General features: G+C 41.7%; 1 protein-coding gene across 3 annotated transcripts in view; it reads right to left on the bottom strand.

Annotated features, from left to right (window-relative positions):
- Window positions 1–12481, bottom strand: part of LOC127959633 (transcription activator BRG1-like) — a 35672-nt gene extending 23191 nt beyond the window's left edge. For all 3 annotated transcript variants that reach the window (XM_052558920.1, XM_052558919.1, XM_052558918.1), the window contains exons 1-6: window positions 11273–12481; window positions 11082–11199; window positions 5224–5610; window positions 2697–2795; window positions 2348–2615; window positions 85–211 (exon numbers count right to left, since the gene is read on the bottom strand). In XM_052558920.1, the coding sequence (XP_052414880.1) occupies window positions 85–211; window positions 2348–2615; window positions 2697–2795; window positions 5224–5610; window positions 11082–11199; window positions 11273–11491 (1218 nt within the window). In that variant the 5' untranslated portion in view covers window positions 11492–12481. The remainder of the gene's footprint in view (window positions 1–84; window positions 212–2347; window positions 2616–2696; window positions 2796–5223; window positions 5611–11081; window positions 11200–11272) is intronic.
- Window positions 12482–26252: the final 13771 nt, after the last annotated feature.

Genomic DNA, 26252 nt, shown 5'->3' on the forward strand with positions numbered 1-26252 from the left:
CAGAGCGCTATAGCAGAGGACGTTCAACAGATGCACTGAGGAGGTGGACTGATGTGGATCACAGCATCAGTCCGGGTTCATCACCTGTCTCTGGAAGTTGAGCAGTCGGAGTGCTTTGAGCTCAATCGTGGCTTTGGTGTGCAGATCTCCAGCCAGAGACCCTGGAAGATTCTCCAGCTCCTGAATACGGTGAGTGATACGAGCTTCCAGTCTGCAGAGAGACAAGGCATCAGAAGTCCTGGAACCAGTCGCAGTGACACCTGAGCCTGGGTAGAAGGCATCAGTGGCCAATTTGTGCCGGAAAAACTTGTTTTTTTATTTTATTTTTTTTGTTTACCAACTATCACCAACAATCCTGAATACATGCAGTGAGCGTAATCTCTGTACCTGTATTAACTCTTTGGGGGAAGTCGTGGCCTAATGGTTAGAGGGTTGGACTCCCAATCGAAGGGTTGTGGGTTCTAGTCTTGGGGCGGACGGAATTGTGGGTGGGGGGAGTGCATGAAAAGCTCATCATTGAATTCATTAATGTCTTCATCCAGCTCAGTTCAGTTTAAATAGTATCTGTTCTGTTATGAAATGTGAAAGTAGTTCATAAAGTCATTACTTCTGTCATGTTGGGAAATGTCAAAACCTGTTGATGCTTAATTTTTCGTTAATTTAGCCACTGTATTGAATAAATAATTGGGGTTATGTTTGTTTTCTTCTAACAGAGACTAAAAGTTATCGGATCTAGCTGTTTTTAATGCTTTTCTGTAGGATAGGTTACTTTCCCGCCAAGCAATACGAAATACCTCTAGTTTTGTTTTCCTCCAGCTGCGCTCCATTTTTCGGGCTGCTCTCTTTAGGGTGCGAGTCATTATACCATGGTGTCAAACTGTTTTCCTTAACCTTCCTTAGGCATAAAGAAGCAACTGTATCTAAAATGCTAGAAAAGAGAGTCTATAGTTTCAGTATACAGTAAGCAGTACAAGCATCACAGGGGATTTAACATTTAAAATTAAATTAAATTACCCTCTAATACTGAAAATATTTGTATAAATTGTAGCAAAACCTCCCCCTTTACCTTTTGGACGTGGCTTATGTCGATAAAAGCGATCTTTGGGGGAAGACTCATTTGAAATAATGTAATCAACAGGTTTTAGCCAGGTTTCTGTCAAACAGAGCACATCTATATTATGATCAGTGATCATATCATTTACCTTAATTGGTTGCTTCAGGTGTGTTTGATTAGGATTGGAGCTAAACTTTGCAGGACAGTCGATCGCCAGGAACAGGGTTGGGCACACCTGGTTTAGCCAGTCTGTCTGCTTCCTGACCTGGGCCCCAGTTAGTCAAGTATAAACACTAAGACTATTTGCCATATTTCTAGACAGAAGAGTGGCGCCACCCCAGGAGAGATGAAGACCATCGCTTTTAAACAGGTCAGGTCTGCCCCAAAAGCTCGTCCATTTGTCTATGAAACCTATGTTATTCTGTGGGCACCACTTAGACATCCAGCCATTGAGTGATGACAATCTGCTATGCATCTCGTCACCACGGCAAGCAGGGAGGGGACCAGAGCATATTACAGTGTCTGACATCGTGCTTGCAAGTTCACACACCTCTTTAAAGAGCACTTTCATCAGGTTTCTCAGTGGGTGCATCACTGAGTGGGGAGAACCTGTTTAATGTTTTTATCAGAACAGAAAAATGTTTTGATCCACGACTATGCCGCCTCACAGTCACCCAGTTGCCCTGCTGCAATGGGGCTATAACCAGAACTGAACAGTGTACTCCCTGACCTAGTCGCATCCAAAGCCATATCAACAGCCCTCACATTTTTTCTGTCCTCAATGAAAGTTTGGATGATAGATAGAAACGTGGATGGAAACGTGAATGCCAAGCTAAACGGCTAACGAATGCTAACGTGCTGTAGGCGTACTGCACTCGCAATTAAAAAAAATTTTAATCGAACAGTCAGATTAGTCAGATTAGATTTATAGATAATATTGGATATATGGTGGGAATTAAGTTTATATTTTATCACTTTAGACAACAGAGAGCGGAGATACAATCACAAACCACTCTACAGCACGCAGGAGAAACAATAATGTACAGTATGTGGAAAATAATGTGTTTTTTAACCTTAAACTGCATAAACACATTAAATTACACCAAATACACAAAAATAATGTTCTTTTTAGCAAACGTCATATGACCCCCTTTAAGAAATCATCTCAGTGCAGGTTAACTAGAAGCCTGAAAAAGCGTTGTTTATTTTGGTTTACAGGAGGCTGGTGTAACGAACAGTGGTGGAAGTGTTTGTTTGTTCTCTGGCAGTGGTTCTGTCAGGGTTAGGGCTCACCGGTACTCTCTCTCCTGCAGGATCTCCACCGGATCCAGACCGCAGGGCTTCTGAATGGGCGTGATGTGGTTCTGCTTCTGGTGCAGTGGCACCATGGTGGTGGATTGAGACTGATGGGCCAGGTGTCCTGGAGACTGGGTCTGTGGTGGCATGACCGGAGACGCAGCGGGCGGCACAGACGGTGGTGCGGGAGAGGGACGTCCAGTGGGCTGCGGCGGCATCAGCTTCTGAGGAGCATTGGAGGGGGTCACTGCATTGACCAGAGGACCTGCCACATGGACACACATCATCACAGACTGCTTTACCTGAAGATGTTCAGCCATCACTCACTGCATGGATGCGCTCTTACCTTCATGCCATGGTTTCGGGGGCCCGTTGTGGTTCTGGCCCTGAACACCAGCCGGGACTCCGGAAGGTCCAGGAGGAGGCATGTTGGGTCCCACTAACCCTGCGGAGCAACCGGAACAAACTAACCCTTTACTAAAGTCACCACAGACGAGTGCAGCTCCACTGACTGTTCAACACACCTCTACTCCATCATTCAGAAACACACTCAATCTGAATTAGGAGCGACGTTACACACAGAATTTGAATTGTGATTTTAAGGACCTAGAAATTAAATCAAATGAAATAATATATTTTTTAAATATACAGTTTTTAATTATACCATCATTGAAGTATTTTAAGAATTGAAGCGGTGGTTGATTGCGCTTTTTACATTTAGTTAGTTTGTAATGTTGCTGTTTAAAGCTTAAACAATATTTGTAAAGTTACGGCACTGAAAGTTAAATGGATAGGAGATAATGTCTTTTTTTTTTAATTGTAAAATGCCTACAATTATGATTGGTAGGGACTACAATGAGCTTCTCAAACCCTGCAAATAACATAAACCCTGACCCCGGGAATAAATGGGATGAGGCTATGTTGCCTGGCTTTTCCACCGGAGCACATGCAACTATTGCCCGTAATGGTGACGTTTCCGGACAACATGCAATATGGGAACGTCATATCACAATACGCTGAGCCAGCTAACTGATCTAAGCTCATTGTGTATTTAAGAGAGAGTGGCATAACAGAAACCATTTAGGTTAGGGTTGGGTGTCATTTAAACGGTCAACCGGGATTTATATATAAAATGACGGAAATCATAATATTACATCTCTTTTCTATGCAAATGAATGAGTGAGCAGAAAGCTTGAATCGACAAGATTTAGAAACAAGTGCAAACAATCAACTACCATACATTTCACCCCTTCAAATGTGTGAACAATGCGAATCAAGTTAGGAATTTTACATCACACTTCAAGCTAGCCCGTCGGGCAGGGCAGTGATATATTTTGGAGTCCTACTGGAAAACAACATTGGGCTAGCGATTTTACGATCCCTGCACCTCAGATCTATCCAGTTTGTGAACCATTGCTTTCTACACTGGTTTCGTTCAACAAAATAAATGATCATTTTAAAAGATTGACTCAAAAGAATCATCTGAAGTGAAGTGACATTCAGCCAAGTATGGTGACCCATACTCAGAATTTATACTCGCGCGCACGCACGCACGCACGCACGCACGCACACACACAGGGCAGCCATTTATGCTGCAGCGCCAGTTGGGGGTTCAGTGTCTTGCTCAAGGGCACCTAAGTCGTGGTATTGAAGGTGGAGAGAGAACTGTACATGCACTCCCCCCACCCACAATTCCGTCCGGCCCGAGACTAGAACCCACAACCCTACGATTGGGAGTCCAACCCTCTAACCATTAGGCCACAACTTCCCACACGAATCGGATCATGAACTTGTATTACAGAGTTAAAGATGATCTATTATTGAACATTTCGAATAAATAAAGACTTCATCTGTAAAGCACATAAAGCTATCATTTGAGTTTATAAACTTCTATATCATGCAAAGTGTGAGTTCTAGGAGAATGTTTGTATCGTGAAGAAGCATGTCGCTTACTAAGAGTTGCTAAATGAATAGATGCTGCTTGCAGGTAGGTACGTAGGAACAGTTGCCCTGTTGTTTAAAATCCCCAAACTGTATACTTAAATATTAAATTAATAAATGGCATCAAAACAGGGGTGGATGTGTTATGATGTGGTGGGCTGCTGTGGGCCAGAAAGTCCAGGGCCACTTTTTGGTCCCAATCCACCCCTGCAGTGTCACGTACGGTGATACAAGAAGCACGGGAAAGATCCAAATGCAGGTAAAAGGTTTTATTGAGGGGCAATCCAAAAGAGTTAACAGTCCAGGCAGGGTCAAAACCAAAAAATCCAAAAACATAAAAACAAAAACAATAACACACGGGAAGAGCAGACTCTGGAAAGTATCATACATACGACAAGGACTCCGTGACAAAGACTCAGACAGACCGGGTATAAATACACAGAAGGATAATGGGGAAACTGGAGACAGGTGGGGGAACAATCAATTAACTAAAACAAGGAGGAAGGTGACCAAATAAGGGAACAGGAAGTGATAAGATGACAGACATCGTAGGGAACGGAGGACACCTAGTGGACACCCAGGGAACACAACCCAGACACTGTGACATGCAGTCAACCACCCCTTTAATAATGATATTAATAATCAATACTTGAAAAGCCACTAACATACAATGAATGATGTCAATTTTAAACAATGTCACAACATTTACATTGGATTAATGACATTTCTCAGCTGTGCGACCAATTTAATTAAATTCAAATTAATTCAAATAAATAAATTCTTAAATTAGCCCAACCCTGAACTCTGTAACCAGTGAAATATTACAGTACGTACCATGTGAGCAGATGAGGAATCGCATTATCAGTGATTGATTGTGTGTGTGTGTGTGTGTGTGTGTTTGTGTGTGTGTTAGCAGAGTCAGATGTGCTCACCATGTCCTCGGCTGAAGCCCGTGATCGCTCCTCCACCGGGCGGCAGGCTGATCAGAGACGGACCCTGGGGCATCCCTGGCATGGGACGCTTGCCCTGCACTGCCATCTGCAGGTGTTCTGGGAGCGGCTGCCCGCGAGCTAGCATCTTATAGGCCATGATCTGTGCTCGCAGCTGGTGCAGCTGGCTCTGGTTGAAGGGTGTCGGAGCGGAGGAGCTGCTGGAGCCCGGGGCTGCACTTTGGCTTCCCGGACGGTTCTGCTGCAAGAGGGCCTGGCCGTCCACACTGTCCAGTGAACCAGAGGTGGACAGGAGAGGACCTGACGGAGGCCCACTGGTAGACACAGGACTGGACATGTGCTCTGAAGATCCCAGCGGAGATGGGTATCCTGCAGGAGACACACAGCAGTAACACATCGCTTCTTTTAAGGAGGTAACAGAGAGGATTTTGTTTTGCTAATAATGTATAAATACTACATATACAGCAGATATTGCTTTTGTGAATTGACAGTCATCACTTCTAACAGAGTTAGGGTTGAGGGAACACATACCACTGGATAAAACTCATCTATACATAATACAGTTTGTTTGTATTCTGATCATTTCTGGATCATTTTTTAAGATTAAATGTGAATATTTAGATCTTGGTGAATGTAAATGGATAAAGGTAACAACTAGGGTTAGAATTAAATTAATTTATTTCAGTAATTCAGTTCAAATTGTGAAACTTGTGTATTAAATAAATTCATTGCCCACAGACTGAAGTAGTTTAAGTCTTTGATTCTTTTAATTGAGATGATTTTGTGTCACATTTAACAAGAACCCACCATTTCACCTTCTCAACAAATTAGAATATGGTGACATGCCAATCAGTTAATCAACTCAAAACACCTGCAAAAGGTTCCTGAGCCTTCAAAATGGTCTCTCAGTTTGGTTCACTAGGCTACACAATCATGGGGAAGACTCCTAGCATACTGCGGGAGGTCAGGGCCACGGAAAATCGTGCTATAAAGCGATTTAGAAATCGCGCACGCTCAAATAGTTATTTTATGGCTATTTCGATTAATCACACAGCCCTAGAATGAACTGACAATGAACAGAAAATAAATGGGACTGGCACCGCTTCAGCAAAACTGAAACCCAGTTCCATGCAGAGCTCGGCAGCGGGTAGACAGTCAGCGGAGCAAGCAGTCAGGAGGAAGCATACCGACAGCCATTTATGCATGTTTGAATTTGTTGTTCTGTAGCATGTGCAGCAAAAATATCTAAGATAAACGGTTTATTCTTAAACCAATCAGCGAGCTCCAATAGTGGAAGCATATAAGAGTTAAAACAATTTTTTTGTTATTTAATTATGTATATGAAATGATGTTATGTTATGACATTTTTACATATATTAACAATAATATTATTTATTTTAATAGGAATTGGCGGCCCACCTGCAATAAATCAATTAATGTATTAAAACAAAAACAACAAACAACAATGAGAATGTTGTTGTTTAAAAAGCTTTTATTAATGATTCACATTTAAGCATTTTGATATATCATTGGAAAACAAATTATATATTTTCTCTGATCTCAGAACAATAGGTGCATCTCAATTAATTAGAATGTTGTGGAAAAGTTACTTTTTTTCAGTAATTCAACTCAAATTGTGAAACTCATGTATTAAATAAATTAAATGCACACACTGAAGTACTTTGAGACTTTGGTTCTTTTAATTGTGATGATTTTGGCTCACATTTAACAAAAACCCACCAATTCACAATCTCAACAAATTAAAATACTTCATAAGACCAATAAAAAATGTAAAAAAAAAAAGGCTTTCTGTAAAGTATGTTGATTTACTGTACATGTACTCAATACTTCGTAGATGCTCCTTTTGCTTTAATTACTGTCTCAGTTCAGCGTAGCATGGAGGTGATCAGTGGCTCTGCTGAGGTGGTCTGGAAGCACAGGTTTCTTTGACCGTGTTCTTCAGCTCATCTGCATTGTTTGGTCTCTTGTTTCTCATCTTCCTCTTGACAATAGCCCATAGATTCTCTCTGGGGTTCAGGTCTGGTGACCAACACCATGGGCATTTAACCAACTTTTGGTGCTTTTGGCAGTGTGGGCAGGTGTTAAATCCTGCTGGAAAATGAAATCAGCATCTTCAAAACGCTGGTCAACAGAAGGAAGCATGAAGTATTTCTTGGTAAACGGGTGCAGTGACTTTGGTTTTCAAAAAACACAATGGACCAACACCAGCAGATGACATTACACCCCAAATCATCACAGACTGTGGAAACTTAACACTGGACTTCAAGCAACTTGGGCTTTGAGCTTCTCCACCTTTCCTCCAGACTCTGGGACATTGGTTTCCAAATGAAACACAAAACTTGCTCTCATCTGAAAAGAGGACTTTGGACACTGGGCAACAGTCCAGTTCTTCTCCTGAGTCCAGGTAAGACTCCTCTGATGTTGTCTGTGGTTCAGTAAATCTCTTGACTCGTCTGTGTGTGGTGCTCCTGATGCCTTGACCCCAGCCTCAGTCCATTCCTTGTGAAGTTCACTCAAATTCTTGAATATATTTTGCTTGACAATCCTCATAAGGCTGTGGTTCTCTCAGTTGGTTGTGCATCTTTTTCTTCTACACCTTTTCCTTCCACTCAACTTTCTGTTAACATGCTTGGATACAGCACTCTGTGAACAGCTTCTTTGGCAATGAATGTTTGTGTCTTACCCTCCTTGTGAAGGGTGTCAATGATTGTCTTCTGGACAACTGTCAGATCAGCAGTCCAGGCCCGTCGTGACAAGGCAGGCAAACCAAGCAATTGCTTGGGGCCCCGAGCTGGCCTGGGGCCCCAAGACAACGACTGGTTAAGAATAAAATGCAACGACACTGTGTGAGCACCCCTTTGATCGTCAATGCAGTAAAGTATAATAACACTGTTATCGGGATCCCCCTCAAGGGGCCCCTCTCAGTAGTCGCTGACAGCAGCCAACACGTGATCTCTGCTGCCGGCAAAATACAAAACCTCCTCGGCAGTCATGAAGCAGAATTATGTTTCAGGAAGCCAGAAGAGAAAGGAAGAGGAGGATAAGAAAAAAACAAGATAGTGGTAAGTGATAAATTACACTGGATAAAATAGCTCTACTTGTCATTCTTGTACAAATGGTGTAATTTTGCAGCAGGTAGGCTAGCAAAAATATGTTTATGTTAGCTACCTGCCTGACGGCAAATGCTGCTTGTAACGAACAGTAAGTGCAACTTTTTTTTTTTGAACGGAAGGAATATGGTTACTGTAATATGTTTTTAACGGGATAAGGAAGACGCAGAACAGAAATCACATACTCCAAGGAGTCAGTAGTGTTTTGATTTGAGGGCGAGGGCAAATGTAAAGAGAACGTCGTGGTGTGTGTCCGTTGCAAGATAGAGCTGGTATACCACAACTAGGGCCCTACGATTTCGTCAAAATAAAAGTCCTGTTTTAGACAAGTATTTGCCAGAGATCTATTACTGTTGTTCAGCAGAATGTACATAGTCTACTACTAAAAAAAAAAATCAAACCTTTGTAAGGTTTAATCACACAAAATGTCTTCCATGTTTTATTTTTAATAGTAAATCCCCTTTGTTTACCAAAAAGTTAAGTTTGCTTAATTTTCAATAATTAAAATATAAATTAAATTAATGTTTTTTGTTTAATGTTTAATGTGCATCTCAGAAAATGCTTTATTTAAAACCCCAACCAATGGGACTTAAATGCACTTAATTCATCTTTCAACTTTGTCATTGTTCACACCACAAGTACAGACAGAGAAACAATGGGTAATATATACATGTTTATTTTTGATGTATCCATTGCATTCTATGCATTTAAAAAAAATAATAATAAAAAAAAAGGAAACTTAGTTGTTCATTTTAAGAGACCCAGGAGTCTTATTTTCTCTTGCATAATTAATATTGCACTTTAATTAAGCAAAAACATATTTTATCCGATTACTCGATTAATCGATGGAATTTTAGGTAGAATACTCGATTACTTAAATATTCGATAGCTACAGCCCTAGATGAAAGTGGCCCAGCAGATAGCATGCTATACTATTCCACCGTGATAATCTATTTACCAAATGGGGGTTAGGAAAACCACACAATAAATTCGGTGCATCAAACATTAGCTTAGGATGTTTTTAAGCATTGGTAGTGAAAGCAGCTGCCTGCATCCGTTCCCTTCTAATATCAAAATATAGAAATGCTAACATATCTTTAAGTTTTCGGTAAACTTTATAATACGTAAAAATACTGTTTGCTAACAGTTAAATGACCATTAACTAAAGATTAATTAACTATCAATTTACCATCTATTAATGATTGTTATTATAAAGTGTCTACCATCTAACTTAGCTAGCAACTATGGTTTTGGGAAACGCACCCCTGAGCTGTTAATAGTGACCTCTTTCAATATGCTAACAGTGAAATGGTAAAACGTACTTCACAGGTAATTTCAGAATTTATTTTCAATTATTTTTTACCTAGCTACACCATCAACTTCATCCTCATCATCAACAGATGCTTCACTTCTCAGTGCTCTATAGTTATAGCTGATATCCTGCACAGCCCAGAGTTTAAACTGATAAGTGTGTGCTGTCATATTATTAGAAAAAAAAAACAGTGCAAATCACTATTGAATTCCCACCAAACTATATATTTGCACTGTAAACCTTTTTTATTTATATAAAGTGTGGGTGAACTTAAACTGTATGGCTATGCTGTGGTTCCTGTAGGCTTTGCGTGTGTGTGGGGATGGGGGGGCCTCTATGTCCATTTTGCTTGGGGCCCCCAAATTCCTTCAAATGGCCCTGATGCTATCCAATCCGAACAGAATGCATTGCGGCTAGCGGAGAACAGAACAGACTGGGCATCTGTCTAACTCCAGGTTCACACACTGACTGTGATGCGCCTTGTTTCCGAGCCCATGTTAACGGATCAGAGCGTTCACACTGCACACAATACTCACACATACTGTATACGCACTGCAGACGGAGTATACGTGTGAACCTGTATAATGTATAACAAATCTATTTAAACACCTGAGGCACCGCTACGATTAATGAGCTCTATGAACAATGTATGAAAAAAAAAAAAGTCCCTAGACACAGGATTTATTTATTTATGTTTTTTGCCATATGTCTATTTTGTTACACCTTTACTATAGTGATTATTTTGACTTATGTTTGTTCTAGAGATGTTACAACTTTTTGATAAAGCTCTAATTGGTCTTCTTTTGGAAATATGTTTAAAATTCATCCTGAATGCATTTATGACTGTAAAGCATATCTGTGTCAAAATCAAAATCATGATTAAAATCTAAATCGCGATAGATTTTTTTTTTTTTTGTCCATATCGCACAGCCATAGTACATTCAATAAATACAGTTAACAATCTAGCTTCTGAGTACTAAGTTATTAACCCAACATTAGGGTTAGTTCATTTTTTTGTAATGGGCCGCGGAAACATATGTGTGTGGTTGTGTGGGCCGCGAGTTGAAAAAGGATAGGACCCACTGCATTAGATAGTTAAAATAACTACAAACTCATAATTTCGTCAACTCCATCAGATAAATATTTTGATAATATTTCACTATGATATTTTATTTTTGTTGAGGAATTGTCGGCTAACATGAGAATGTGTTTTGTAATGTTAAAAACATCTGGATTGCTGTTAATAATAAAGTTTATATTATATTACAGATTTTGAAAAAAGCACATTTTGATAAAAATGAGAAAAGTTGGGAGGTTGCATCAAAGCAAAGGTCAGTAGCTTAGTACATATAAGATAGATTGATTAGTCTGCTGCTGGTGAGCATGAGGTGCGTTACCTTGCGAGTGCTGGTCCATCGGGCTCCCTGGACGGGTCATCCCACTGTGACCGGCCCTCATCGGAACCACCTTCATCTGACTGAAGCGAGCGTCTTCTGGAAGGTTGTCCTCCACTGGCTGTAGGACAAATACAGACATTAATAGAGATATGAGCTCATCTACTGGGTTTAGGGTTGGGTCAGACCTCCACCTTGTGCATCTGGTGCAGACTCTCCTGGCTGTATCCCACAGACGCTTGCGGAGGAAAGGAGAGTCCTGTGGAAGTGGCTGGTCCAGGACTGGGGCCCATCATGCTGTGTGAGGATCCAGGGGACAGTCCGGACCCCAGCACGGCCCCTGGAGATGGACCTGGACCAGGCGAGGGCCCCGGACAGGGTGTGCCTCCTAACGAGGGCTCCGGGGTGGACATGCCACAGCCTGCATTCAAGGTTTAGGAAAGAACATTTGTGCCCATTAAAATCTGATTTATGAACTATAACCATAAAATAACGTCTGCTTTCTCTCTATATATAAGCACAATTTATTTATATTACTATACTTTTCTTAAGGGACTTTTTTCTCTTCCAAAACAATGCTTTTGAATCTAAATTGTGTGTGTGTGTGTGTGTGTGTGTGTGTGTTTTCATGTAATTTTATTTAATATTTGTATCTATTTCACACAAGACAATTCACTATGCAAATTCCCACTTCGAGATTGCATTAGTTTCAATGACTTTCCCAGGCCTGGGAACCTCCGTTTGTAAAAGGACTGTATTGTCCAGGTCTTCCGTGTTACATGATGATGCTGATAATGATGAGGCAGGAGAAGAAGGCTTCATCAGAGTCGGATGATGGAAACATCAAACAGCGGCTCGTTTTGGGAAAATCAGCCAAGCATGCACATTTGACAGGAGAATAAAATGTCGTCTGCAGGGATCCTCCGCCGAACATCTGCACGCGTCGGTGCTCGCGTCGGAACCGGAGTCACAGCGACGCAGCGCGAGAGAAATCATGACGCACGCAGCGCCAGACACTGATGATGTGCTGGAGCTCACACTGCACACATCGACACGATCATAATTCCTTGCGTATTTAATCACACTTACCCTCAATATAATAAACGAACTCGAGCCGGTGGGGTTGATTACCGAGCAGCGGATTCCGTTCATTCGGTCTGAGCTCGTGTACGGAGCGCCGAGGCGGACACCGACAGAGAGACAGCCAACGAGATTGCTTTTCTAAATGATAAAAGATACATTCTATATATAAACTGTGTTTTGTTATTGATGTTTTTCTTTCAATGTTTTGGGTATTGTAACAACTTATGTTTATTTTGACCAGGATAAACACTATCTGTCTACAAACAAAATACATTTCACCGTCAGCAGTGTTGGGAAGGTTACTTTGAAAATGTAACAGTTTACAGGTTACAAGTTACAAGTTACCCTATCTAAAATGTAATAAGTAGTGTAACTATTTCAGTTACTTTATCAAAGTAATGAAACGGATTACATTTGATTACTTTTTGAGTACTTTTCTAAATGTATAATGTTTTTTTTCAAACTCTTTTTTTATTAGAAGCAGCATGTAATAACAGGGATACATCAACAATAGACAACAGGGGTACAACTACAACAGTAAATAATACCTGAATGTACACATATAAATAAACATAATCAAAAGATTTATACAAAAAACAAATAATAATAATAATAAATAAATAAAAAATAAAATAAAAATAAAAGCAAAGAAGTCTTCACATTTTTTCCTTTTTTAAGTCAAGCATAAAAATGACAACACTACATATTATATGTATACAAATAATTATATGTCCCTATTTACCCTCTCGTGTGTGGTTCGTTAATCCTTGTTATGCAAACTTCTTGAGATTGGGCTCCATCTTGCCTCAAAAATATTTAGCTGAAGTCTAAGGGAATAAGTTATTTGTTCCATCCCATAAATCTCTCTGACTCTTTGGAGCCACTGTTCATGTGTGGGCGGTTCCAGCTTAAGCCATTTGGACGTGATACATTTCAGAGCTGCTGCAAATAAGTAGTTCAATCTCCTTTCCTTCACACCCTCAGGTATTGCCCCTAAAATAGCCACCACTGGGTCAAAAGGGATATCAATGTTAAATATATCTTTAAGAGCTCTCCTCTTCCCAAAATGGTTTCAGCTTTGGGCAAGACCAAAAGATGTGAGTATGGTCGCCTTGTTGTGCACCACAGTTCCTCCAGCATTCACTAGAAAGTCCTGCTCCCATCTTTGACACAATTTGTGGAGTGTGGAAATATCTAGTAATAATCTTCCATTTAAACTATTTCCATGTGTTTGAATTAGTCACCATGTGAGCCTCTAGACATACATCTGACCAATCCTCTTGAGTGATCGCCTGTTGTGTTTCAACCTCCCATCGTTCTTTATAAAGCAAAGAGTAACTTGAGTGACCCGTCAGCATACTCTGATATAGTTTAGATATAACCCTCTTATCGGTGTTCCCCATTCGTATATTCATCAATATTTTCTCTATTTTGTTTGGGTTAGCAGTCCCCTCCCAGTCTTTGTGTTTTGTAATGAAATCTCTAATTTGTAGATATCTATAAAAGTCTACTTTCGGTATGTTAAATTCTCTTTGCAATTGTTCGAATGACTTAAAATGGCCTTTACTAATGAACTGATGTATAAAGTTGAGTCCATAATTTATCCATTTTTTAAAACCTAAGTCTAATTCAAATGGTAAAAATGTTTTTATTGTACTTATACTAAATAAAGGGGAGATGGAATGAGTAAATTTCAATGATGATTGTACTTTATTCCATATTTGTAAAGTAATTTTTGTCCATTTACCTAATACCATTTTGTCAGCATTAGCCCTTACAAAAGGAGGTGAGGTCAAGGGGTATTGACAGAGACTTTCCTCTATGTTCAGCCAGTGTGTGTTGGTGTTATCCTTCAACCATGTCTCAATTGGTTTTAGCTGTGCTGCCCAATAATAATATTTAAAATGTGGGAGGCACACTCCTCCATCGGTTTTCATAAGCTGTAAGGTTTTCTACTTAATTCTTGGCCTCTGCCCTGCCCAAATAAATTTAGAAATCTGTTTATCTAATTTGGCAAATACATTATTTGGAATTTCTATGGGTAACATTTGAAAGGGGTAAAGAAGTCTAGGTAGTATATTCATTCGTGGAGAGGTAGGGGAAACGCTGACCACCGTTGCAGATCTTCATAGATGCATTTAAGTAATTTAGGGTAGTTTGATATAGGTTTTGCAATAAGGGGGTTATAAAGATCCCCAGATATTTGATGCCCTCTTTGGGCCATTTAAAGCCACTCAATTTTATAACCCTCTCAGAAATTTGGGCTCCGATATTCAGAGCTTCAGTTTTGTCTAAATTTATTCTATACCCTGAATAGTATCCCAACTTGGTGATTAGTTTTTTAAGTTGAGGTATTGTCAATTGAGGGTTTGATAAGTAGAGTAGGACATCATCGGCGTATAATGAGATTTTATGCTCCTCTCCACCTATCACAATGCCCTTTATGACAGCGCTTTCTCTTATGAGCTGGGCAAGAGGCTCTATGCTTATGGCAAATAATAATGGGGACAGTGCACATCCCTGTCTACACCCCCGCTCTAATTTGAATGCTACTGATTTATGACCATTAACTCTAGTTAAAGCTTGTGGATTAGAGTACAAAGTTTGTATCCATTTAAGAAAGTTAGGTCCAAAATTAAATCTCTTCATGGTATGAAACAGGAACTGCCAAGACACTCGATCAAAAGCTTTATATGCATCCAGTGAAATAATTGCAATCTTTTCTGTTTTATGTTCTGAGTAATTGACTATGTTTAATAGTCTACGTATGTTATCACCATAATATCTTCCTTTTATAAAACCGGTTTGATCTGGATTTATAATATGGGTAGACATTTGATTTAATCGCTGAGATAAGATTGTTGTCAATATACGAAGATCTCTGTTTAATAAAGAAATTGGCCTATACGACTGGCATAATGTTGGGTCCTTTCCTTCCTTATGTATAACAATTATTGTTGCGTCATTCCATGACGGGGCCAGGACACCTGTTTCTAATGCTGCATGATATGCATTTAGTAAAAGTGGGGAAACAGCTTCTCTGAAGACTTTATAGAATTCGTTTGAATAACCGTCTGGGCCTGGGCTTTTGTTATTTTTAAGTCTTGAGATTGTTTCAAGAATCTCCTCTTCTGTAATAGGTCTTTCTAATTCTGATTGATTGATTGAGATCTCATAGAATCAGTTAACTGTGGTAGTTGTATATTCCCTAAGATCCCTTAGTTCTTCATCAATTCTATCTTACACGAAAGTAATGTATTAAGTTCTCTACGTACATCAAGCAACTCATCTAATACTACCTTTGTCGGGGCCTGTTTATGTTGTTGTTCTAATTTAGTAATGGTATTCTCTAACTGTTGTTGTTTTTGTTCTCGCTCCCTTTTTTTTGCACTAGCAAATGCGATAATACGCCCTCTCAAATAGTCTTTAGCACAGTCCCATAATGTTAATGGTGATATCTCTGGAGTAGAATTGGTGTCCAAGTAGAACTGTAATTCATCTTTTATAAATGTGAGAAAATGTATAATGTTTTGAACTGTTAATCATTTTCAAACACGTAAAGCAGACAGTCAGTCTTACAGTAGTATTCCACACTGATTACTAACACTTTGCAATCCTTTACCCCTTGAATTAAAATTAGAATAATTTAATTTTAAAGCACAGCCACTACAACATCAGACTTATTTTGAGATCAGTCTGTATAAACATAAACCCAAATAAGAAATAAAACAGTTATTGAATAAGCATGTGTCCTAAACTCCTGAAACATTGATGTCTCATATATTAGAGCAGCCACTGCAGTTTATGAAAGAAATAAGTTATATCTTTATGTTAAATCAGACATATCCCTCTTTGTAATCATTAACATTTTCATTAGTAACTGTAAATTAATTACACATTTCTTCTCAGTAACTGTAACTGATTACAATCACATTTATTTAGTAATTAAATTACAAAATAAACTAGTTGTAAAGTAAACTACAAGTAAAGTAAACTGTAACTAGTTCCTTCCCAACACTGACCGTCACTGCGGTCACCATCCCTCCGTCCATCAGTTCAGTTCACAAGTGTGTGAACACTGCCCTCTCTGTGGTGTGTAGCTGATGGGTATAAAGACATCTACTCTTACTGTGCATCACACATGAGAGCTCAAATTATAACAGTGTTTCAGACAGACTTCAAACTTGCACGAGAAGGGAAAACTACTCTTTTTATTCTATGTTGTTTTAATATTTTCTTTCAGTGTGTGCGAAACTTCCTGCTGCCAGCTGGTGGCGCTATGGTTATAACTGAATATTGGGTTTTGGATGAGTTCAGGCCAGGGCTCTTACCAAAGGTATAAAGTCTGGGGCAGATCAGACATTGTATGCCTAAATTATAACAACTCCCTATTCCCAAGTTTGTCAGGCCACCACAGACACACCCTCCAATGAAAACTGTAGATCTTCGCAATTTAACATCACAAAGGGCTGTAGATTACACTGACCAAATTTGGTGTTGATCTTGGTGTTGATACGTCCGCCTAAGGGCAAACATTATTCACTTTCTGTTCCAGAGAGGGAGGCTATGGAGAAATATATTTCTGATTCTCTAGCTTCCAAATTCTTCCGCCCTTCCTCTTCTCCTGCGGGGGCGGGGTTCTTTTTTGTGGGAAAGAAGGACGGATCACTGCGACCTTGCATTGATTACCGAGGACTGAACAACATCACGGTTAAGAATACTTATCCTTTGCCGTTGATGTCTTCAGCCTTCGAGAGGTTGCAGGGAGCGTCAATTTTCACAAAACTGGACTTACGCAATGCGTATCATTTGGTTCAGATCAGGGAGGGCTATGAATGGAAGACCGCTTTTAACACCCCTAGAGGGCACTTTGAATATTTGGTTATGCCCTTCGGGCTCTCCAACTCCCCAGCGGTCTTCCAGGCACTCGTCAACGACGTGCTGCGAGATATGATTGATCAGTTCATATATGACTACCTGGACGACATATTGATTTTTTCTTCCTCTCTCCAGGAACATATGCAGCACGTCCGACGAGTGCTTCAGAGGTTGCTAGAGAATGGGCTTTTTGTCAAGGCGGAGAAATGCGAGTTTCATGCACAGTCAATTCCATTTTTGGGGTATATCGTGTCGACTGAGGGAATACGCATGGATCCCGAGAAAGTTAAGGCTGTGGTAGAATGGCCAAGCCCAGATTTCCGTAAGGCCCCCTGATGGGTTACTCCAACCGCTGCCGGTCCCTTCGAGACCCTGGTCCCACATCACACTAGATTTTATTACCGCCCTCCCGCCCTCCCAGGGCAACATGGTTGTTTTAACCGTGGTGGACCGGTTCTCAAAGGCTGCCCACTTTATTGCCTTGCCCAAGTTGCCCTCAGCCAAGGAGACAGCGTTGACAGTCATAGACCACGTCTTTTGTTTATATTGAATTCTGTAACTTACTGGGAGCTACTGTAAGTCTGTCCTCAGGGTTTCACCCCCAGAGCAAAGATTTGGAAAGGGTGTTGCAATGTTTGGTCTCCAAGAATCCTTCCTCCTGGAGCCAACAATTGTCTATGGTGGAGTACGCCCACAATACCTTACCAGTATCAGCTACGGGCCTATCTCCTTTTGAGTGTAATGTAGGTTACCAGACACCTATTTTTCCCAGTATGGAATCCGAAATTGCGGTCCCCTCCAGAGGGGTCACCGCACTAGGACCAGAGCCCGCGAGACTCTACTCCAAGTGGGGCCGCGCACCAAGGCCAAAGCCGATCGCCACCGGTCTAGGCCTCCCGTATACGTCGTGGGTCAAAAAGTGTGGCTTTCTACCAAGAATATTCCTCTCCGTTCCGTATCTAATAAATTGGCTCCCAAATTTATTGGTCCGTTTACTGTCACCAAGATCATTAGTCCGGTGGCAGTCCGTCTTAAACTCCCTCCTACGTACAGGATAATTCATCCCGCCTTTCATGTATCCAAAATTAAGCCCGTATTTCATTCTTCCATTAATCTGCCTACCCCGGTTCCTCCCCCGCCGCATCTCGTAGATGGGGAGACCACCTATTTGGTTAATCGCATTACGGACTATAGAAGGAGGGGACGCGGATTTCAGTACTTGGTGGACTGGGAGGGTTACGGTCCGGAGGAGAGAAGTTGGGTACCTGCTAGGGACATCCTGGATCACTCCCTTATCGATGATTACAATCGACAGGTAAGAGATTCTGGGGATGCCAGGAGGTGTCCTTAGGAGGAGGGGTACTGTCACGGTTCGTGAATGCACCGTCTCCAGCTGTATTCATGTTACGTCATGTTGATTGTTTCATGTGGGTGTTGGTGCTACAGGTGCTACACATTCCAACTGCCTATTTAACGCCCTGTCTTTCGTCTCCTGTTTGTCAGATAGTTGTTTGTAGGTTCGTGTCTGATGTCTGATTCGTGTTTTGCTGCCTTGCTTTGTCTCCTGTCTGGTCTCTGTTGGACCTTTACCTTCACGCACGGATTATTATCACCGCACTTGGATTTACCACCACCGTCATCATCATCAGTGCACTCAACTCTTCTACTCCCCAGTCTGTGCTGCCATTGCGGTTCCTGCGTCATTTTCCGACCATCCATCATCTCATCTATTCTAATAAACTCTGTTTACTTGCTTTTGTCTCCTGTCTTCCATACTCGATTGTCACATTGTGTCTGTTCCCTGAACTAGAAAATACAAAAAACGTCCAAACCAAGTTAAGGTTAACAATTTAATTGAGGTTCAACAAATTATAAACAAATGCAATATGGATAAACAAATGATAAAGCTTGGCTCATTGAATATCAGATCCATTTCTATGAAAACACTTTTTGTAAATAATATGATAACTGATCATAATATAGATGTGCTCTGTTTGACAGAAACCTGGCTAAAACCTGATGATTACATTATTTTAAATGAGTCCACCCCCCATGATTACTGTCATAAACACGAGCCGCGTTTAAAAGGCAAAGGGGGAGGAGTTGCTTCAATTTATAACAACGTTTTCAGGATTTCTCAGAGGGCAGACTTCAAGTATAACTGGTTTGAAGTAATGGTGCTACATATAACATTATCCAGAGAAACCAATGTTAATGATAAATCACCTTTCATGTTTGTACTGGCTACTGTATACAGGCCACCAGGCCACCATACAGACTTTATTAAAGAGTTTGGTGATTTTACATCCGAGTTAGTTCTGGCTGCAGATAAAGTTTTAATAGTTGATGATTTTAATATCCATGTCGATAATGAAAAAGGTGCATTGGGATCAGCATTTATAGACATTCTGAACTCTATTGGTGTTAGACAACATGTTTCAGGACCTACTCTTTGTCGAAATCATACTCTAGATTTAATACTGTCACATGGAATTGATGTTGATAGTGTTGAAATTATTCAGCCAAGTGATGATATCTCAGATCATTATTTAGTTCTGTGCAAACTTCATATAGCCAAAATTGTAAATTCTACTTCTTGTTACAAGTATCGCAGAACCATCACTTCTACCACAAAAGACTGCTTTTTAAGTTATCTTCCTGATGTATCCAAATTCCTTATCATATCCAAAACCTCAAAACCACTTGATGATGTAATAGAAATTATGGACTCTCTCTTTTCTAGCACTTTAAATACAGCTGCTCCTTTACGCTTAAAGGGGGGGTGAAATGCTATTTCATGCATACTGAGTTTTTTACACTGTTAAAGAGTTGGATTCCCATGCTAACCATGGACAAAGTTTCAAAAATTAAGTTGTACATTTGAAGGAGTATTTCTGTTCCAAAAATACTCCTTCCGGTTTGTCACAAGTTTCGGAAAGTTTTTTTCGAGTATGGCTCTGTGTGACGTTAGATGGAGCGGAATTTCCTTATATGGGTCCTAAGGGCACTTCTGCTGGAAGAGTGCGCTCCCGTATAGCAGAGCACTGAGAGCACAACAGACTTCACTGATCAGAGCGAGAGCGTTGCGAAATGTCACAAAAGGAATGTGTTTTTGGTTGCTAGGGCAAGACAACCCTGCACAGATTACCAAAAAAAAAACAGCATTAAGGGACCAGTGGATGGAGTTTATTTTTACAGAGCATCAACGGAGTTGTGCAAGTGTTTGTGTTTGTTCCCTGCATTTCGAAGATGCTTGTTTTACAAACAAGGCCCAGTTTGACGACGGATTTGCGTATCGTTTATTTCTTAAGGATGATGCAATCCCAACGAAAAAGGGTCACGATCGTGTGTTGGAACCGCAGGCGGTGAGTAAAACTGCTTAAAATATCTCTGCCTCCTTGTTAGTGCGTCCGCCTCCCATGCCGGAGACCCGGGTTCGAGCCCCGCTCGGAGCGAGTCGTTGCTGCTGCTGCTCTCGTTCAGTTTCAGCCTCGGGATCTGATTCTGGATCATAAATAAACGGCTGAATCTGACTGTTAGCCATGGTTTGTTTTGGATTTTTTTTTCCTCAGGTTAATGTCACAGCTTCCAAACACTCTCAACGCAAAAGCCTACTCGCGCGTGATTCTTTGGCTCCGCCCACACATCACGCCTCCAGCCGGTCGGGTTTTCCCGGGAAAAATTGGTACAGACTATCTTTCTCTTATGAATATAATAAAACTAAAGACTTTTTGGAGTAATGAAGCATGCAGTACTACTCTATAGGAACTCAATATTAACAGGATATTGAGTGAAAACGAGCATTTCACCCCCCCCCCCCCCCCTTAAGGAAGGTTAAGGAAAACAGTTTGACACCATGGTATAATGAGCATACTCGCACCCTAAAGAAAGCAGCCCGAAAAATGGAGCGCAGCTGGAGGAAAACAAAACTAGAGGTATTTCGTATTGCTTGGCAGGAAAGTAACATATCCTACAGAAAAGCATTAAAAACTGCTAGATCTGATTACTTTTCTTCTCTTTTAGAAGAAAACAAACATAACCCCAGGTATTTATTCAATACAGTGGCTAAATTAACGAAAAATAAAGCCTCAACAAGTGTTGACATTTCCCAACACCACAGCAGTAATGACTTTATGAACTACTTTACTTCTAAAATCGATACTATTAGAGATAAAATTGCAACCATTCAGCCGTCAGCTACATTATCACATCAGACAGTGCACTATAGACCCCCTGAGGAACAGTTCCACTCATTCTCTACTATAGAGCCCCTTTCACACTGCCATTCCGGCAAATACAGGGGTAACGTGTTCCTGTAATTGTTCCCTGGTCGCTAGATTTGGCACTTTCACACTGCCAGTGATGACCCGGTATATGTGCGTGCTTTCACACACAACCCTTGAAGATCCCGTAACGACACGTGACATCAGCGCGTGACGTGTAATGTACGAGTCGACAACGCTTGGCACGTTATACTTTAACTGAAGCAAGCAAACGATCTCGGCGTCAGCGCGGAAAGTGAGGAACTAACTGATCTCTGCTTCATTACAGTTTGCACATATGTTTTCGTCATGAATGTTGATCTTCCTTCAAAACAGCCGGTAAAAGAGTCGCGTGATAACGCGCGTCATCACTTCGGAATTAGATCTGGCTTTTGTTCACACAGGGCTCGTTCCGGATCGATTACCGCAATGTTACTAGGTCCCCGACCCGGGTTCAATTCGGTAATCAATTCCGGGACGTGGTTGCTTTCACACAGAAGGCGACCAGGCAATGTTACGGGAATATTGCGGGTCCGACGTGCAGTGTGAAAGGGGCATCTAAACCAACAACATGTATGTTAGACCCTATACCATCTAAGTTCCTAAAAGAGGTGCTTCCAGAAGTCATAGGTCCTCTTCTGACTATTATTAATTCCTCATTGTCATTAGGATATGTCCCCAAAACCTTCAAACTGGCTGTTAAGCCTCTCATAAAAAAAACACAACTTGACCCCAAAGAACTAGTTAATTATAGACCAATCTCGAATCTCCCTTCTCTGTCCAAGATACTAGAAAAGGTGGTATCCTCACAATTATATTCCTTCTTAGAGAAAAATGGTATATGTGAGGATTTCCAATCAGGATTTAGACCGTATCATAGTACTGAGACTGCTCTCCTTAGAGTTACAAATGATCTGCTCTTATCATCTGATCGTGGGTGTATCTCTCTATTAGTTTTATTGGATCTTAGTGCTACGTTTGACACAATTGACCACAGCATTATTTTGCATAGACTTGAACACTTTGTTGGCATCAGTGGAAGTGCATTAGCATGGTTTAAATCGTACTTATATGACCGCCATCAGTTCGTAGCAGTGAATGAAGATGTATCATATCGATCACAAGTGTAGTATGGAGTACCTCAAAGCTCAGTACTAGGACCACTACTCTTCACGCTTTATATATTACCCTTGGGAGATATCATCAGGAAACATGGTGTTAGCTTTCACTGTTATGCTGATGATACTCAGCTCTATATTTCTTCGCGGCCCGGTGAAACAAACCAATTTGAAAAACTAATGGAATGCATAGTCGATATAAAAAATTGGATGACGAGTAATTTCTTACTGCTAAATTCAGAAAAAACAGAGGTGTTAATTATAGGACCTAAAAACTCTGCTTGTAATAACCTAGAACACTGTCTAAGACTTGATGGTTGCTCTGTCAATTCTGATGAACTGCCTTTAACTATCATTTTGCATTATTGAGAAACTGTTTTCCAAATGAAGGTTGATCAGTGCTTTGACGCAATGCATTTTGTTTAAAGCACTATATAAATAAAGGTGATTGATTGATTGATTGATTGAGGGATCTGGGGGGGAGGGCGGGGGTTCATAGTTCAGTGGTGCCTGGGGCAGAAGAGAGGAGGGGGGGAGACAAGTTCGGGAGTGAGTTCAGCTTCTTGACAGCCTGGTAGATAAAGCTGTCATTCAGTCTGCTGGTCCTGGCCTGGAGACTCCACATATCCTCCCTGATGGTAGCAGGCTGAAGAAGCTGTGTGACGGGTGTGTGGGATCACCTGCAATGCACAGGGCTTTGCGGGTGAGACGGGTTCCATAAATGTCCTGGAGGGAGGGGAGAGAGACACCAATGATCTTCTCAGCTGCTCTCACTATGCGTTGCAGAGTCTTTCGGCAGGACGCGTTGCAGGTGCCATACCACACAGTGATGCAGCTCGACAGGACACTCTTGATGGTGCCTCTGTAGAAGATTACATGATGGGGGGCGGGGCTCTGGTTTTTCTCAGTTTGCGGAGGAAGTAGAGACGCTGTTGTGATTTCTTGGCCAGTGCTTCTGTGTTTTCAGTCCAGGAGAGGTCCTCTGTGATGTGCACACCCAGAACTTGGTGCTGCTCACTCTCTCCACAGTCGCACCATTGATGGTCAGAGGAACGTGCTGAGTGTGTGCTCTCCTGAAGTCTACAACAATCTCCTTCGTCTTCTGCACGTTCAGAGAGAGATTGTTGTCACTGCACCACCCGGACAGGCGGCTCACCTTGCTCCTGTAGTTTGTCTCATCCTTGTTGCTAATGAGACCCACCACAGCCGTGTCATCTGCAAACATAATAAAAAGAGTTGTATGATGGTGTGCAGTCATGGGTCAGCAGAGTGAAGAGGAGGGGGCTCAGCACACATCCTTGGGGGGCCCCAGTGTTCAGTGTGATGGTGCTGGATGTGTTGCTGCCAACCCGTAGGTCTTCCAGTCAGAAAGTCCAACAGCAAGTTGCACAGAGAAGTGTTGAGCCCCAGTTGGATCAGTTTGTAAATGAGCTGTTGAGGGAAGATTGTGTTGAATGCTGAACTCAAGTCAATGAACAGCATTCTGATGTATGAGTCTTTTTATCCATATCTGTGAGTGCTGAGTGGACAGCAGTGGCGATGGCATCATTGGTCGAGTGGTTGGACCGATATGCAAACTGGAAGGGGTCCAGGGAGGGGGGGAGGGCAGACTTGATGTGGTGCATGACTAGCCGTTCAAAGCACTTCATGAGGACGGGGGTAAGTGCAACAGGACGGTAGTCATTGAAGCAGGATGGAGATGGCTTCTTCAGAACTGGAATGATGGTGGTAGTTTTGAAACATGTGGGAACAACACCCTGACTCAGTGAGATGTTGAAAATGTCTGTGAAGACATCAGTGAGTTCTGCTGCACAGTCTCTTAGTACATGCCCAGAGATGTTGACAGGACCCGGAGCTTTTCATGCATTGATTCTCTTGAAGGATCTCCTCACGCTGTCTGAGGTCAGTGTCATCACCTGGTCACCGGGAGGAGGTGGAGTCTTCTGTGCAGTGGTGCTGTTTTGTTGCTCAAAGCGAGCGAAGAAGGTGTTAAGCTCATTTAGCAGAGAGATGGTCCGTGGTGGGGGCTTGTAGTCCGTAATGGTCTGTATCTCCTGCCACAGGTTCCTAGTGTCTCTGCTGTCGCTGAATTGATGAGCTATCCTCCTGGATTGCTGTCTCTTAGTGTCTCTGAGGTTGACCCTGGCTGTTCTCAGGCCCACCTCATCTCCAGCTCTGAAGGCAGCGTTCCGTGTCTTCAGAAGTCTGTAGACCTCCCCTGTCATCCACGGCTTCTGGTTGGCCCGGACAGTGATGGTTTTTGTGGCCGTTACATCATCAATACACTTTTTGATGTAGGCAGTGACAGTCTCCGAGTACTCCTGGAGGTCAGTGGTGTTCTTGAATGTGGCAGCCTGCTTAAACATGTTTTCCTCCCGCGATGCGGCCCTCTGTCCGCTCGATAGCACGTCAGCTGATCGAGCTGAATAGCGCCGTCTGGAATGCTGTTGCCGAGCCATGTTACCGTGAACACAAAAACACAACAGTCTCTTACAGTCCTCTGAGTTGAGCGTAGTAATCGAATGTAGTCCAGTTTATTGTCCAATGAGCGTACGTTAGCCAGTACGATGGTGGGGATAGATGGCTTGTGTGGGTTAGCCGTTAGCCGTTAGCCTAGCCCGAATACCTCTGTGCTTACCCCTCTTCTGCTTCCTCTCACACCGCTTGTGGCGCCTCCACTGCGGGCGAGATGCAGTAGTGGGGGTCGGTGATGGTGAAGGCCTCTGTAGCAGACCGAGATCCCATAGTTGTTCCGCGTGCGCGGAGTGTAACTGTAAAAATGCGGTTCTGCCGACATCGAGCAGAAACTCGCGACTGTATGCGCGCTTACAGACAGGTAGACACGATGACGACGTACAAAAACACTGCGGCTCACAAGACATAAAACACGAAAACACCGTTCTGTCGGGACAGAGAGAAGCCGCTGCGTGTGGATGCGCTGCCATCTTGGTTACTGGGACCAAGTAGTAGCTTATCAGTGGTGACTGTTTATGTGCATATGGCAGAAATGTACAGTAAAATCATTAAAGACGTAATCAAACAGACAAACTATAAACAGCAATTATTAAATGATGCAGTCACACTTGTAGCAATAATTGTTAGTTCTGTTGTTGATTCAGGGTTAGCATCATCTGAGGTCCTCTGAGGGTCAGCATCATATCTTCTCAGGTGTTCTGGATCCAGACTGGAGCTTGTGTAAATCCTAGTTACCACGGGATGAAGATCCAGCAGAAACAGAGAAACACATAGAGACATCATTAGCTAACTGCTGATCCAACAAAGTAAAATTAATTTATTTAACCCAAGCTAAAGAATAAGAATGCGCATTTGATCAGATATAACTACACTCACAAATTATTTGAATGCTTGGTGAAAGATATTGTGTTTTTAATCTAGATTTAAACAGAGAGAGTGTGTCTGAACCCCAAACATTATCAGGAAGGCTATTCCAGAGTTTGGGAGGAAAATGCTCTACCTCCTTTAGTGGACTTTGCTATCCTAGGAACTAGGTGACCTTAGGAAGTGTGATGGATTGTGAGATGGAATTCAACAGTTGTATTCATGAAAAGGAGCAATAATTCATTGTATTAAAAAACAACACAACATCCCTGATGATCCATCGACATGGAGAGATATTTCCCTCCTTCCTACCATCTATAAGGTGTTCATGAAAAGCATACTGGCCAGAGTTTTTCCTTGGCTGACGGAGGCTGATCTTATTCAGCAAGCAGAAGGCATACATCAATAGGCAAGGTATAAACGAACATGTATTTTGCCTTAAAACAGGGATAGATGACTTTAAGCATGAGTCCTGCAGACTGTATTCAGTCTTC

Source organism: Carassius gibelio, chromosome B6, assembly GCF_023724105.1.
Source record: "Carassius gibelio isolate Cgi1373 ecotype wild population from Czech Republic chromosome B6, carGib1.2-hapl.c, whole genome shotgun sequence".
NCBI classification, from domain to species: domain Eukaryota; kingdom Metazoa; phylum Chordata; class Actinopteri; order Cypriniformes; family Cyprinidae; genus Carassius; species Carassius gibelio.